The sequence below is a fragment of the Podarcis muralis genome, chromosome 6 (assembly GCF_964188315.1).
Source record: "Podarcis muralis chromosome 6, rPodMur119.hap1.1, whole genome shotgun sequence".
NCBI lineage: Eukaryota > Metazoa > Chordata > Lepidosauria > Squamata > Lacertidae > Podarcis > Podarcis muralis.
The window spans coordinates 51,102,950-51,119,927 of NC_135660.1; the positions used below are offsets into that span (position 1 = coordinate 51,102,950).

At 38.7% G+C, this 16,978-nt stretch overlaps 1 protein-coding gene across 1 annotated transcript in view; it reads right to left on the reverse strand.

The window, feature by feature from the left end:
• Positions 1-16,978, reverse strand: part of GFRA1 (GDNF family receptor alpha 1) — a 191,743-nt gene that overhangs the window by 33,978 nt on the left and 140,787 nt on the right. The window contains exons 5-6 of the mRNA XM_028730146.2: positions 16,046-16,155; positions 2,948-3,082 (exon numbers count right to left, since the gene is read on the reverse strand). Coding sequence (XP_028585979.1) covers positions 2,948-3,082; positions 16,046-16,155 — 245 coding nt within the window. The remainder of the gene's footprint in view (positions 1-2,947; positions 3,083-16,045; positions 16,156-16,978) is intronic.

Sequence of the window (16,978 nt, forward strand, 5' to 3'; positions counted from 1 at the left end):
TGGAATTTACACAAAATATTTGTACATCTGTAGGCAGTTGAAAACCCAATTTATGCTACAACCCTCAGAGTTCCCAGGAAAGACTGGTTGTTAAACCACTATAGGAATTGTAGTTCTGTGAGGGAAATATAAGGCTCGGCACTCTTAACAAAATACAGCTCCCAGAATTCTGTGGTGGAAGCCATGACTGCTTAAAGTGGTAAGATGCTGCTTTAAATATACAGGGTAGATGAGGGCTAAGGAAAATCTAGAGAACCCACATTAAGGTAGTCTATAAATAATTGAGCTCACCATTCCAGGATATACTATCAATGTAACATGTTTGATAAGCCAAATGGTAATAGCAAGGAACTGACTGGTTTATTTATAATAATGGCTTTTTATACAACAAAAAATACGAGGTATTTTAAAGATTTTTCTTTTCTTTCCCCCCTTTTTAGTCTTCAAACAAAATATACATAAATAGGTGAGAGAAGCACTAGAAGTTGAAAATGGAAAAGCTGAAAGGCTTATTGTTGGTTTTCATGGGATTAAATACTCTGTTTATGGTAAGAGTAAATTGGCTGGGTTTTTTAAAAAACAAACAAACATACAAATGAATAGAAAAACAGTTTTTAATCAGGTCTTTGGGGACTCAGCATGGATTTAGGGATTTCTTATTTCAAACACATTGTATAAGAAATAAACCATTTCACTGGGGACGTGAGCAAGGAGTTATTAATACATTCCTTCAATAGCATCCACAACTTACTATAAATTATTTCACTTTTACTCCTTATCTTAGAAAGATGCATTTAATTCTAACTTAAAAAAAAAAACTTCTAATAAATGTGGGAAATGATTTATAGACTTCAGAAATGCGCAGGCTGATGTGACGAGAAGTGAGGAAAATCTGTATGGATTTTCATGCCTTGCAGCACATTATAGAAAACTAAAAAATGATCCCAGAGAACTGACAGATAGTTACCCTGAATGAAATAAACCGACATATCATTGTTAAAAACACCATCACCCACATTCATGGAACTAAAGACTATTATGTGCAAACCATTTAGTGCACATTTAGAAGATCCAGTGGTACAGTCCTCTTGGGGCTGAAACTCTTCTGAATAAAGACAGGGGGAAATGCAGGTTTTAATGAACCCCTGAGTAAAATGAGACTACCTGCACACAGAAAAGTAGCATGTATATGTGCACATAGAAAGCTAGCGTGCATGTCAATGAGAGTGTTAATCTACAATCATTCTTGGCAGTAGCTTTTGCTAGGCAGGGTATTTTCTTCATTCAATCATGATGTCCCTTCACCTACATTTTGAAGTGCTATATTCATGGGAAGATTGTACCACATGATTTTCCTGCACCAGTAATTTGCATTTAAGCCAGCTGAGAAACCTTTAATGATTGCGACAAAACAATGACACACAGCCCTATCCTTTGAGCCACTGTGGTAGCCAAGAAGGGTGAAAGATTAAAGGCAAGGGCTACTGCCCCAACAGAATGTGACAGTCTGTTATACAGATATTTAAAACACATGCAGATTAACAGCCTGACACTTAATAATACACTGTGCATCGTTAGTATTTTTTTATTTAAAATAAAGGTTTACAAAAGTCAGCCCATTAACAACAAAAAAAGGATAATGGAACATTTATCCCCCTTCTGTGAAATGCTATTAAAACAGGGACACCTTTAATTTCTTCATGAAGAAAAGGTCTCTCTGCCAGGGTGAGTATAATTTTTCCTCACAGTGTCCTCTAATGTCATTGCTTTATCTTCATTAACATTTTTATTCCGACAGCAGGAGAGAGGACAATGGAACTGGGGTGTTTCTTTTAAAACATAGCATGTATTGGTGCAGCAATGCTTCCATTTCCAAATTGGCAAATTATTCAAACAATTAAGTATGTTTATACATAAGTATTGAGTGTGACCTCTTGATGCCTAACTAGCTAGGCATCCAGACGTCTACATTGTTACTTCTTTTTAAGAAACTTGAGTTTAAACTCAATTTATGTGGACTGTTCCTGAAGCACGTTTCTAATTTGGAAAACAGGTCTGACAGCCTAGTTAAGCACTTCACATTTAACCAAGATCTAAAGCTGCACAACACAAGGCCATTTCCCAGTTCCCATATGACATTTTTCCTATGTGGAGATAATGGCTAGGTTCAGATGGAACACTAAATTATGGTTTAGAACTACAGGTACGAACCTCAGGCTCAGCACTCTCCCCTCCCAATTCCTCCTCTAGCGTGACTGCAAGGAGATCGGATGCTTTCCCTTCTGTTTTCAGCTCTCTGTCGTTTGCCATTATGTGCAAACCTGGTACTGGGGTTAGTCTTAACTACGGTTTAGGGAAACAGCCAGGATCAAAACCATGGTTTTAAGTTACTTGTTCCCTAAACCCGAGATGGGAAAACTCAGGCACAGGCACCCTATATGGCCTCCCAGGCCTCTCTATCTGGCCTTTCACCACACCATGCCTCCTCCCTAGGCCACACCCCTCACTAGCCCTGCTCTATGTTTTTGCCTGTCTGGAATGTGTCCTCAAGCTGTGATAATGCCTGTTGCTTGCCTGGATGGAGGATGGAGAAATGTACGTGTGAGTATGGTTGTAAAAGCCGCTGGATTTTGCATAGCCAGAATGCAGCCTTCTGTACAGAGGTAGCATAAACAAAGATCTAAGCTGTACCAGGCTAGTTCATGCTGATGGGTGGAGTTGAGAGCATCCATCGAGAAATACAGCAATCGATGAATCACTCAGCATAGATAGTGAGGGCATGTTATGGAAGAAACACCCCAGAATTTGTGCTCATTTATACAGGACACCCCCCCCCCCGATTAATTCTTGATTATGTAAACGAGCCCCTACATTGTAGGTTGCTGCATATATTATTCTATAAACACATCACTGAAGATATTTTATAGCATATAAATATGGTACTCACTAAGACAAGTGTTATCCTGGAAGAAATTCAGAAATTTCAGACATTCTTCTAGGTCATTCCCGCTATTGCTGCAATCACACCATGGAGCGACACTGAGACTGTTGTAATTTAAATAATTTGGAGTCATAACTGTGCCTATTAACAAAAAGAAACAACAAAACAAAACATGTGATTATTTATTTTTCAATAACCCACCATCCTCCCAGAAACCCAATCAAGAAATGAATATAATCTTGTAGATGAGGGAAGGAGAGGAGGATTGAAATGTTAAAATACACAAGTAAGCTTGGAGTAGATATGAGATGAGAAGATTTTTGGGTGGGTGGGAGTGGGTAAATATGGCCTGAATTCTGAGGAAGAGTATGAAGGCAGAACACATAAACTGTCACTGATGTAACGATGTTGTCCTGAGCCTGCAAACAGGTGGTTCCTCAAATATTAACCAAAGGTTAGATTAACATTTTAAAGACAACAATTTAAATTAAAATGATCATCACTTATTTTGAATAACATTGCAACTACACTTATTTTGTGATACCGAGGAACAACCATTATGTTTGGATAGTCTGAAGTAGGAATGACAATGCTATAGAAAGCACCAAATGAATTTGGAGGATTATGACTATTTTTACATGCCTGAAATCCTTAAATATGCCCACAGCTGATCCAATACAAGAAATCTATTTATTGATTTAGAACTGGGGGTATTTTGTACAAGGTAATATACAGAGAAGGTATTAACATTTTCAGAAAATAATCATCAACCAGCTCTGATTTGTATCTGCCAGGTGTGGGGCTGGTGGGTCTGACTTGGGGGAGACAGCCTTGAGGTCAAAACTGTGACCCGTGCTGGGCCTAATAAGGCCAGAGGTTCCTCACACCTGTTTTATTAGAACACAACAGGAATGAAGCATGGTAGATCTCCAGCACTATTCAAAGTTAAAATTTGTTTTTTTATTATTTGCTTCTCATTAAATATTATGGTCTGATTTTGCTGTTCCAGGGATCCTTGTGGGTTTTTTTTTAATGGGTTTCTGTGGTTGCTTACAAATGGATTGTATTTGTATTCTGGTCTCCTTTATAGTATTTGTCTCTGAATTTATGTCTGCAATAATAAATCCATCAATATCAGACACAATTCAAATTAAAGTTGTTTGCACATAATAGGGTTAAACATTGTTGGTGAAATTTTGTCTCATTAAAATCTATGGGAGTGTTGCCACAGATACTCCACTATACATGTTTAATAACTGTAAGGTTGAGTATTTAAAGTGGAGTGGTAGAGTGTATATGATGATAATGATGATGATGATGATATGCTTTGGGGGGTGCAGAGTGCAGGGGGCAAATGAGAAAGATCCTCCTCAGTGTAGCAATGGGAAACTAACTACGTGAAAACAGGTTAAGAGCTCCGAGTACTTTGCGAATGGCACCAAAGATGGCCAGAACAGAACAGGAAATAAATGCATCAAACCATTTAGGTTCTGAAATGATAAAATGCAATTATGGAAATGCTGCCAAGGCATGGCTAGTATCACCAGGGATGGGAAAGGCAAGTACAGTATATGTTTATTTAGTGCTCCCTATTAGAAACACATTGGAAAAAATAACATAAATATGGAATGAACCTTAGGACAGATGTGAAATTAAGCACATAGATTATTTCTCCTGCCTTTGATTTGTCCTTCTAGCCAACATCTTCGACTTGAGTCCCTGCCCCCTCCTCCACTATCTTTTGGTCTCTCTCTCTCTCACGGATAATTACATTATTTTCAGAAGTGGTAGACAACATGAACCTACTTGAAGATGATCTCTGGTCATGTGTACTAATGCTAATCTCAGGTAACACAGTGATGATGGCTATATAGCCAAAATGGAACTACTGAGGAGCAACAGGGAGGAATTGGCATGCTTACAGAAACCCCAAGGTTCGTTCATATCTCTACCTACCTATCTGTTATCTATTGATGAGGGGGGAATGAAATGGTGTATTCTGTAATGGCATGGCTGGCTGGCTCTCTGAACAGGAGCACTCCACGCAGCATTCTGTCCCTCTGGCGTTTTCTATCACATACCACTATGTGTTTACAATTTGTATTAATGCAAATTAGAGTGTTCCTAAAAGCATAATACAAAACCAAACCACTATTTTTCTTCAACAGAAAAAAGTAATATATTATGACTGATCTATCTGGTCACCATTAACACATCCAATTAGGACATAGAATTTGTTCCCTGTGCATCAGAGAATATCATATTAATTTCCATGACCACTTTAATGTGGCAGATGTGTGCTGGAGTGATTGCTACCCATCATTTCCATGTCATAAGGCATTTTTGCAGTGGACTCCTATTTGATAGATACCTCAAGTTACTTTTACATTCCCTTAAAAAGTCACCGTTCTGTGGCAATCACTTTATCATCTAAAAAGTGAGAGGTAAATGATTTCTATCACTTAAAAACCACTTCTCAGGCTCACTATACACCTGCAGTCTATATTCTCAAACTTGACTTTAATGTTATGGCTCCCACATGGAGATAACTGGCAGGACCCCACATACTGTATCTTGACCAGAACATCTGAAAGCCACTTGCTATGCACACTAGCACATTTACATGGAGAGTATCCATATAAGCAGTGCTAATTTGTGGAGGTAGATGCTGCCAGCATGCAGAATCTCCATGCAGCTTGGCTAGGGAACATAGCAAGTGGTTTTGAAAGGTTATAGTAGTGTGGACAGCCTCCACATATTGGATATAATTAGCTCTCAATATGGGTAGGAAAAAAGTTGAGAAAGGAATCCTGGACAGGTAGCCATACAACCACAGAATGCACACATATGCCCTTGGAGTCTAGATTAATACTAGGCTGACAAGAGCTCTTGGTATCCCAAAGAAAATGAAAGGCTGGTTTTGGAAGCCTGTGAGTTTTTCAGAGTAACAGCAGTAAGCAAGGCATGAACTCTTGTTACACTAGTCAGTTTCCATCCTCTTGACTGTGTCTTGGGGCTGCTAGCAAGGAAGAAGAATGTGCATTTCCCCTCCAAAGTCAGATCTCCACTTGATTTCGCTTCCTTAGAGACCCATTCCCTTGATCTTGATGCCAGAGAGTGTTTTTACAGTCTTTCTTCAAGCATTTGTGCAGTATCTTTGCCCATGGAAACAGAAAAGTACCTCTCTGCTGGAACTGGGTTATCCTTAAGGTTAAATTGCATAATGGCTCCAATAAAATCCTCAGCAAAAGTCCCTGTGTCTGGGAACTACTTGCCAGCAGCTGTTATTCTGAGTTATCCATTAGTACCAAAGTTATTTCTTGCCAGCAGCTAGCATCCATACATCACTTGATTGGATCTGATGTCTAAGATACACGAGTTCTTTGTCCAGGAGTCAGCTTCTTTTGTCTGCAGCTAGTTAAGTCATCCTTTTGCCTTTGCTTCAATAAAAAAGCAATTCCCAAGATTTTTGAAAGCTACCATACTTCCCCAGTCATCATACTTATTTATGATTAGCAAACTTGGCCAATAAGTATCGAGAAGTGTTGCCATTTTGGCCCAAGAAAATAAAACAGGGTAGTTGTATTTCCTTGATCACTATTTGTCAGTGAAAATGTATGCAGTTATTTGAATAACATAGAACTGTTTTTCAGAAAAACAGAAAGCTACTAATTAACTTGTACATATCTACATACAAAGAGAGAGATCTCTGAAATTTCATGGTGTACAGCTATTTGGAGCACTGAGTATTTCACACACACACAGCTAACCTAGTAATATATCTTAACACATAGTCTTTCTGAGTGAGAGCATTCTGTTTTGCTCATGCTTCCCCCAGGTGGTATCTCATCAGAAAAGATGTTTTTAACAGCTATAGGAGCTGTGGTTTTCACACCTACCATAAACAGCTAGAAAAGTTTCATGACAGCTGTAGACTCTGAGCTTGAAACAAATCTAATATGTAAGTCTTCATGCCATTTCCTTCTCATGTTTCACTCACACATAAATACTTAGGCTGTGTACATATTACCATTCATTCTAGCTCAAGCATACTCCCATTGTTGTTGTTTCAGCTCATATACACATGATGTTAGCCACAATCCATACCTATCCTGTAGTTTCTTGAGAAATATTGCTGTTTGATGTCAGGTATTTGGTACTTGGTTCTGCTTTTTCTGTTAGTGACTTTTGAGTCTTCGTTCCTGTTTATCTTGGAAGGGATTGGAAAAACTTTGGAAACTTTGGAAAACTTTCCCAAATTAAAATTTGGATACTAATTGGATATTAAGTTTGTCACGTGCCGGGGACGGACCCCTGGTGGAAAGGGGTGAAATTACAGTCTGTTTTTTTTTTTCTTTTTGCCCTTTTCTCTTCTGTTTCCTCTTGCTATTGCGATATTTTTAGACTGATTTGAGAATTTCGGAAATCCTGGGGATCTAGCCCGAGAGTGGGCAAGAAGACTAAGAGAATACTGATTGCATAGACAAATTCACAAGGAATAGCCCAACTGGGGCAAGAAGAATTAAGAATCATCTATTGAGTTAAATAGGATATTGGAACATTACAACCAAATAATTGACTATTGTATAGATTAAGACTGCTGGGGGGCTCTCGGGATCTTTGGTAAAATTTTTAGGACCCACCGATGTTGGGGTCCTGTGACGTCTGAAGATTACAATTTAATTTAGAAAAGTGTCCAGAGAAGAATTATAACTCAATCACCCAATTCTAGCTTTCAGTTAACCCCTCCTTTTCTCTTTTTGATTCAGTGGAGGGAGGGGGACTTTGTATAGGCTACCAATATATTATTATTACCCTACTGAGTTGGGGAAACAAGATATTGTAATCTAAAATGTCCCATGTGCCAAAGAAAGGGGGGAATGGGGGGACTCCGGCAGAAAGAAAGGGGTCAAAGCAAGAATCGGATTTTAGATCAGAGATATTAAGGATGTTCGCAGATATCAGACAAAGTGAAAAGAATTTGGAAACAAAGATAGAGCAGGTGGAATTAAAGATCGGGAATGTGGATAAGAAAATAGATGAGACAGTAAACGAATTGAAGGGACAAATTAAAGAAGTATCCAAAAGAACTCATGTGTTAGAGGAAGGAATGAAAAGGACGAAACTGGATTTGAAAGATTTGAAGCGAGAAGAGGACAAAATTAGGACAGGTTTATTGGAAACTAATAGGGTTCAGGAAGAACTGTGGGATGCCATCTCCATGAACGAACTCCGGCAACAGGAAGTTAATTTAAGGTTAAGGGGGATAGTAGAGAATCAAGGAGAAAATATTAGGCAAAAAGTGGTGGACGAATTAGCACAATGGCTGGAGCTTCAAGTAGAGGAAGTGGCAAACACTGTACAGAATGTTTTCAGAATGAAAGTGAGGACAACTAAACCAAAGAAATATCCAGGGGACTGTCTTATAACATTCAAGGATAGGGATATGAGAAATTTGGTACTTCAAAAAAATAGAGAAAAAAGATTGTCTATTGATGGAAGTTATATAATTATATTCAAAGACATTCCAGTCAGATTATTAAAACGGAGAGACCCTTATAAAAGACAGGCACAGATTCTTAAAAAGAATAATATAGAGTTCAGATGGGAGTTCCCGGAAGGGATATCTTTCACTTACAAAAATAAAAGGCACAGACTGACCAGCACGGAAGAAATAGGTAAATTTCAAAGGAAATATAAAGAACTATTGATAGAGGGGGCGGAGGAAACTAAAGGCGCAACAGGGGGAGTGGAAGTAAGAGGACAACAGGCTGGGAGACAGAGGAGAAAAGTTGGAGAAGAATTGGATGAGGAAGAGGAAGAAGAGGAGGAGGAGGATAGGGAGGAAGAAGAGGGAAGATTATAAATCAAATAATTAAAAACTGGAAAGAGATATCTTATTAACAAGAAGCAAAATGACACTAAAACTATGGAATTGGAATATCAATGGATTGAACGATTAAAAAAAACGGAATAAGGTGGAACAGTTTCTAAAGAGGAAAAAGTTAGACGTAATCTGCTTGCAGGAGACACACGTGGCAAGAAGGCATAGGAAGATCTTGATAAACAAAAGACTGGGGAATGAATTTATCTCCTCAGATAAGGATAAGAAAAGGGGGGTGATTATGTATATAAAAAGTAATTTAGAAACTCAACAAATGTTCAAAGATGAAGAAGGGAGAATTTTGGGGGTTCAGATAAATTGGCAAGGTGAAAAAATAATAATTGTTGGGATTTACGCCCCCAATGGAAATAAAACTGAGTTCTATAAAAACTTGGAAGAGAGACTGTTGGAATATGTGGACCAAAAGATAATTTTGATGGGGGATATGAACGGGGTAGTTTCATTAGAAATGGATAGATTAAGGGAGGGGGGAGTAAAAGAAGGGAAACTACCTAAAACATTTTTCGAGTTGGTCAAGAGTTGCAATTTAATAGATATTTGGAGGTTAAAAAACCCATTGGGTAAACAATTTACATTTTATTCTGACGCGAATCAGTCGTTATCAAGAATTGACCAAATTTGGGTTTCAGGTGAACTGGTTCCAAGAACTCTCCAGGTGGAAATTGAACCAAAAGTAATCTCAGACCATAATCCGATTAGATTAGAAATTAAAGGTTCTGTTGAAAAAACATTTAGATGGAGATTAAATGATTATCTATTTGATGATCAAAAATTTACACAGGAAGCCCAGAAAAAACTGAGCGAATACTTTATGGATAACTGCAATAAGGGGACGAGAATAAGTACAGTGTGGGATGCAGGGAAGGCGGTAATGAGAGGGTTTTGTATTCAACAAAACTCAATAAAAAAAAAGAATAGGGAGAAAACTAAGAACGAAATTTTAAAACAAATTATGGAATACGAACAGAAACTAATCAAGAAACCAAACAATTTAAAAATCAGACAGAGTATAAAGGCCCTGCAAACACAATTTGCAATGATAATTAATAAGGAGATAGAATGGCACATTAAAAATCTAAAAAAGAAGAGTTTTGAATTTGCAAATAAATCGGGAAAATGGCTTGCGTGGCAAATTAAGAAGAGGAAAGAACAAAGGACGATATACAAAATTAAAGTAAAAGAAGAAGAAATAATTAGCCCAAAAGGTATAAGAAAAGGATTTCTGGACTTTTATAGTCAACTATATAGAAACAAGGAAAAGAATAATCTGAGGAAAATAGAGAGGTATCTGAAGGAGAAAGAGGTACAAAAGATTTCGGTGGAAGCAAGGGGGAGCTTGAATGCTCCGATTGAAAGTGAAGAGATTAAAGTGGTGATAAACGATTTGAAGAATGGGAAAGCGCCGGGCCCAGATGGTTTCACAGCAAGGTATTATAAAGAGCTGAGACAAACGCTGACACTTCCGTTAAAAGAAGTAATGAATAAGATATTAAAAGAGAAAGAGCTACCAGAGACCTGGAAGGAAGCATTTATAACCTTTATCCCAAAAGAGGAGGCAGACCCAACACAGGTGAAGAATTATAGACCAATTTCTTTACTGAATGTAGACTACAAAATTTTTACAGGGGTAATGGCTAGGAGATTAAAAAAGGTCTTACAGGAAATCATACATGAGGACCAAGCAGGCTTCCTTCCTGGCAGGCAGATGAGAGATAATATGAGAAAAATAATAAATATTTTGGAACTTCTGTCAGCTAGGAATGAGAAGCGAGCAATGCTAATGTTTGTGGATGCCGAAAAGGCATTTGACAACATAATATGGGACTTCATGTTGAAAAATCTGGAACATATGGAAATGGGGAATGACTTCCTCAATGGTATAAAGGCGATATATAAAGATCAAAGAGCAAAGTTGATAATAAATAATGTAATAACGGAGGAGATTAAAATATCAAAAGGCACAAGACAGGGCTGTCCCCTCTCACCCCTGTTGTTTATAACGGTCTTAGAGACCCTTTTGAATTCAATTAGGAATAATGAAAGAATAAAAGGAGTGAAAGTGGGTAGAAATGAATATAAGATCAAAGCCTTTGCCGACGATGTGGTTATAACGGTGGAAGATCTGTTGAGTAATGCAGCGGAAGTGCTAAAAGAAATTGAAGCATTTGGCGAGGTGGCGGGTTTGGTTCTAAATAAGAAGAAAACTAAGATTCTAACCAAAAACATGGATCAAAGAATGATGGAGGTGTTGCAACAGGATTTAGGAATAGAAATCGTCAAAAAGGTTAAATATTTGGGAGTGTGGCTAACATCAAAGAATATTGATCTGTTCCAGAATAATTATGTCCCGGTATGGAATAGAATTAAAAAAGATTTAGAAGGATGGAGTAGGTTAAAATTATCCTTCTGGGGCAGAATAGCAATGATTAAGATGTGCGTACTACCGCGGATGTTATTCTTATTTCAGATGATTCCAGTATTAAGAGGTGTCAAAAACTTTAAAGAATGGCAAAGAGCGATTTCGAGATATATCTGGCAGGGCAAAAAACCGAGGATTAAACATAAGTTGTTAATAGACACAAAAGAAAGAGGGGGATTTGCCCTGCCAGATATGAAAATATACTATGAGGCATCATGTCTCTGTTGGATAAGAGATTGGGTGAAACTCAAAAATACGAAATTACTGGATCTAGAAGGATTTGATTTAGGATTCGGGTGGCACGCTTACTTATGGCAAGAGAAGAAGAAAGGGCACAAATCATTTGAAAATCATATATTTCGAAAATCGTTAATTGAGGTATGGGACAGATATAAGAATATATTGGAAAGGGGTGTACCACATTGGTTATCTCCATTAGAGGCTATAGGAGTAAAGAAAATCAATATGAGAAGTAATTGGATTACTTACGGAGAGTTGGTGATGAAGGAAGGGGAGAATTGGAAAGTAAAGCCATATGAGCAGGTAAAAGAACACGTGTATGATTGGCTGCATTACCATCAGATATCGAATATGTTTAAAAAAGAGCTGAAGGAAAATGGATATAATGAAAGAGAGTCGAAGTTTCAAACAGAGGTGGTTAACAACGATTGCAAAATCATATCCAAGATGTATAAAATGTTATTAGAATGGCATACGATGGATGAGGAAGTGAAGGAGGTAATGATCCATTGGGCTAGAGACCTAGGATACAACATAGAGTTGGAAGAGTGGTATAAGATATGGAATGAAAATTTGAGGTACACAGCATGTATTACACTGAAAGAAAATACCATGAAAATGGTATATAGATGGTACCTAACGCCGGTCAAACTGGCAAAGATGTATAAGATCTGTAATAAATGCTGGAGATGCAGAGAGAGAGAGGGTACGTTTATGCACATGTGGTGGGAATGCAAAATAGTGAAGGGTTTTTGGGAAAAAATATACAATGAGTTAAAAAAAATGCTAAGGTATAGTTTTGTAAAGAGACCAGAGACCTTTTTACTAGGCATAACTAAAAAGGAGATAAACAGAAAGGACTTTAAGCTCTTTCAATACGCTATAACAGCAGCGAGGATGTTGATAGCTCAACGGTGGAAACAAGAACAAATACCGACTTTGGAAGACTGGAGAACAAAATTAACGGAATATTCGGAACTGGACAAACTAACTGGAAAAATTAGATTTCAAAAAGATCATAAGTTTTTGGAGGATTGGGGAAAATTTAGAGAGTATTTGAAAACTGTATGTGAGGAGAATATAACGCTAGTATGTTTCAAAGAGGCTTTGTGGAAAAAAAATGAATATCACAAGAAGATAAATGAGGACTTAATTGATATCGGAGGGTGATAGAGAAATTAAGAAATGTGTAGCTAAGAAAACAATTATGGAAGACTTCAGACGAGTTGAGGGGAGTTCGATAAATTGAATATGTGATTTGAAAAAGATGAATGGAAAACCTATGGGAAAATTCTATTTTTCTTCTTTTTTTTCTTTTTTCTTTTTCTTTTCTTTTCTTTCTTTCTATATCAATAAAAATTATATGAAAAAAAAGGAAGAAAAAAAAAAGAGAAATATTGCTGTTTGATGTCTTTCCCCTCAAACCAATTTCCATTTGATTTGAAAAGGTATGCCACATTCACTTTACAGTTAAGCTAAGGTGTGTCTCAAAACACACACAGATGGCAGCTTCATGAATAGGAGTTTGCGGGGGTTGCACGTGCAGGGAAATCAAATATGTAATGCTCATCAGGTGTACCTATCCACACCCCTCTGTGGTGTGTACAGCAACATGCAAATACAACTTGAAATGCAATGGGGGGGGGGAATTCCCTCACTGCATTTTAAGCTGCTAAGGTGTACATAGCCTTATCTAGTCTGCCATCTGACTATTACATTCTGGACGTTCATTGCCTTAAGATGAGCGCTTTCACTAAGAAACCAGCATAATACCAAAATGGAGTGTGCATCCACTGTCAGAGTCATTATGTTCGAGAATCCCAGATGCTGGAATGTGCAGGAGTGGGGCATGTACACAGAATCTGCGGGTTTCCCACAGGCATCGGATTAGCCGATGTATGAACCGAATGCTAAACTAGATGGGCCATTGGCCTAATCCAGTAGGCTTTTCTTATATTCCTAAAGAACAGTCTAAGATGGTGAGTACAAATCACAGCAAGTCACGGGCCCAACAGTCCATCCAGGGTGTCCCTCTGGGGTGAGGTTGAGAATGGAACAATTGCTTCTCATTTCACTTAAGCATACTTAAGCATTATGTCCAAATCCTTCCCCACAGAGTTAATTTAGCATGAGCATACGGGTCAAAATGTAATTGATGATACATTATATGCCACACCACTCTAGCTGCTGAAATTGCAGGTGGAAATAGTCCTTTCCTTTTTATACACATAGACCCTATTGCCATCCATCCATAAAGGGGTGCCAAGTATATCATCTTTATGATTACCTGTCCAGAGCTGTTTGCAGGGGGGGGGGGGGAGCTTGCCAATCATTTGTTTGAGCTAAAAGATATATATGCCTTATGGTACAGTCTAAGATCTGGAAAATTAAATCTTTCTTCCAATATTGACAGCTGCAGTTTTTAAAGTAAAAAGGGAGGCAAAGTCCCACAAAGAAACTTCTGAATTGCCATATTATGTTTTTGAAAATGACTTTATGAAAAACAAAAGAATGCTACAACGCATCGAAAATTATCCATGGCAAGATATTCATCTTATGTGTATTATTCCACCCCAACTACTACATCTGAGTAATACCCATCTTTCCAAATCAAGAGATATCTCTGTCATCAGTCTGTTAAGCTAGCTTTCTGATCCATCATTTAATGCTTACTTACTGTCTTTCAAACAGTCAACACTTCGTTGGGTTCAGCTGACACCACTAGCTCTTGTTAATCTAAACCAGAAGTGAAAACTTCCAAACTCCTCCTTGAGGCTGCTGTGGGATAATGTGAGCCAAAAGCTCATTGCGGTTCATTCTTATATTGCAGGGATGTCCACTGTGGGCAAATGTCTTGCTCTGAAGTGAAGCCAGTGGTACTTGACAGTCACTCAAGCAGAAGTAGCAATGATAAATCCAAATGTTAATTACGATAACGATCTGAAGGGATAGTTTTGCCTTCACTGGGAATGACAGGTACCTCAGAAACCATTTAATAAGGACACAGGGGGTCATTCACAAACAGACTTCTTGGAAACAAATTAGAAGATAATTGGTTTCATTCATCAAGGAAACTATCCTTTCCCTAGAAAGGAGAAGTTTTTTTCATAGCAAAGGAAATTTCACCCAAGTTACTTGTGGGATATTCAAAAGCTTGCTCTAAACAATAGTTCAGATAAACATAAAGACTAACTGTGCATGCAATGACCCCCCCCCCCCATCTATATGGGGAAAAAGAAAGTGAATTGCCAACAGAAAGTCAGAACATGTTATAGCTTCCCTATGGTAAACAGTCTCTGTCTCAGTAGTAACACCCGCATGTCCACACCACGGTAATTATCTTATTACATTATTCCACACCCACGAGTAGATACCAGGAATGCAGAGTGGGGGCACAGAGACTGACAAATAATATAGTGATTAGCTGCATACTTGATTATTCTGGGGGTCCTAAATCTTACCAGTCAGGTGATGTAATACAGCAAAGGAGATCCATTTGTGAAAGCAGTTTTCCATGCATATACCTGCATTGAGTGGCTGGATATGATGTTTGAGGGACATTCCCTAACAAAGCTACCAGTTACTAGTATGTGAGTAGTAGTCCCCAACTAGAGGTAATTCAGAATCTATTCTTTAAGAGTACTTCACATGTGGGCTCTTTCATTCAAAATGTTCTTCCTTCCCTGGTACACAAACCTTTTGCCCATTTGCTTTCATTTCTATGAACTTTGGGCTTAGGCTTACTGCCTTGGAAATTTCATTAATTTTAACTCAAAGGTAAATAGAAAAGAACTTTAAGAGCTGAGCTATGCATGGATTGTGTCCTGGTATTGTGCTTATACATGGCTGATGGCATTTGGGCCATGAGCATTTCTTTTATCTCTGCTTTTCAACAAAATCTTCAAGATGCCTGAGATGTTGTTGGGGTTTCAAAGAAAGATGTGCTCTCCCAAGCCCACACTCCCAGCATGCTTGCACTCCTGTGGTCATGTCCACAAAATGGAAGAGGGCAGGATCCCCAAGAACATGCTCCATGGGGAGCTGGCTTCAGGCACCAAGACTGTTGGCAGCCCAACTCTGTGTTACAAAAGTGTCTGCAACCATGACATGAAGCCTGGCAACATCAACCCTGCCATGTGGGAATCCCTTGCAGATGACCACAGTCCGGAAACAGACAGTCAGAATGTGTATCGATAGCAGTGACCAGAGCAGAAATGACCACTGGGAGGAACACAGGGAAAAGAAATGCCCTGGTGCATCTGCACCAGCGAAACCAGATGCGCTCATCTGCCCCAGTTGCAAGAAAACATGTCTCTAGTACCACAGTAGTTTCCAACAGTTTGTCTTCACCCCCAAAGGCACACTCTTCCATGTTCTCCCAAGAGAGATGGATGCCAACAACAACAACTTCTTCTTGGAGTTCCCCTTGCCTTTTGTTTCATTTTCATACCAACACACCAAAAAAAGCCTCACTTCTCACCCACCTATCCACCTCCACCCCGCAAAAAAGCAAACCCAAGGGAGGGGGGGAAAGCCTTACCAATAAGCCCGGAGTAAGCAAGGAGGCAGTCAGCATAGTTTTCCTTCAGACAGCTACTAATAGATCGTGACTCAGGCTGGCAGTTTGTGAAAAAATCTGCAAGGCGAGATCTGCAATGTTGTAAGAAGAAAAAAAATAATACATATCTTTAAAAACCAAACCTCCAGGCTGTCTTACCTTTTGCACTCTTCTCTCTTTTTGTCAATATTTAATTCTCCTTTACACACATACACTGTACACATTCAAACTGTTAAGAGTACCATCTTTAAACACAGCATTTATCTCAATGGTGCATAGCAAAGAAGTGTTAAGGTATAAACGGGCAAAAATAAGATAAAATCCTACAGCCAGTGCTCTGGAAAATGCACATTTTATACATGACAGAGCACTCAGAACACTCCTGCTAAGTAGAGACAACAGCTAAATCCATCAATGAAGTGTTCGCTTGGTGAGATTCTTTCATCACCATTTGAAATATGTAAGGAGACCATGGCAGGGATTCACCTAACAAGCCCCTTCAGCAGAAGCCCTGTGCAAGGATTTCTACTTGTGCAGTAGGGCTTTCCCCACTATTCTCCCTGCATGCCCCCTGCAACTGGCCGGGGGTGGGGTGGGCGGTGTCAGAAAAATTCCAAAAGCACGTGTTTTGGGGAGGCAGGAAGGAAGAATGTTATGCCTGGCAAGCTGAAAGGCTTGGATTAATGGAATGACTAGAGCAATGTTATGTTGAATTCTTCCACCCATAGATCTGTCCAAGCAGGTGGACTAATTGACCATGTAGCAAATGCCTGGGAGCCTCTTCGTCAAGTGGTTTGCACTGCAAAAATACCTACAGTGGCAACCTTCATATTGCCACACAGCACTTCTTTGCTTGTCATTTGAAACCCAAAAGTACTTTCACTTACAAAAAGAAGGAAGGTGCAGAATAGTTTT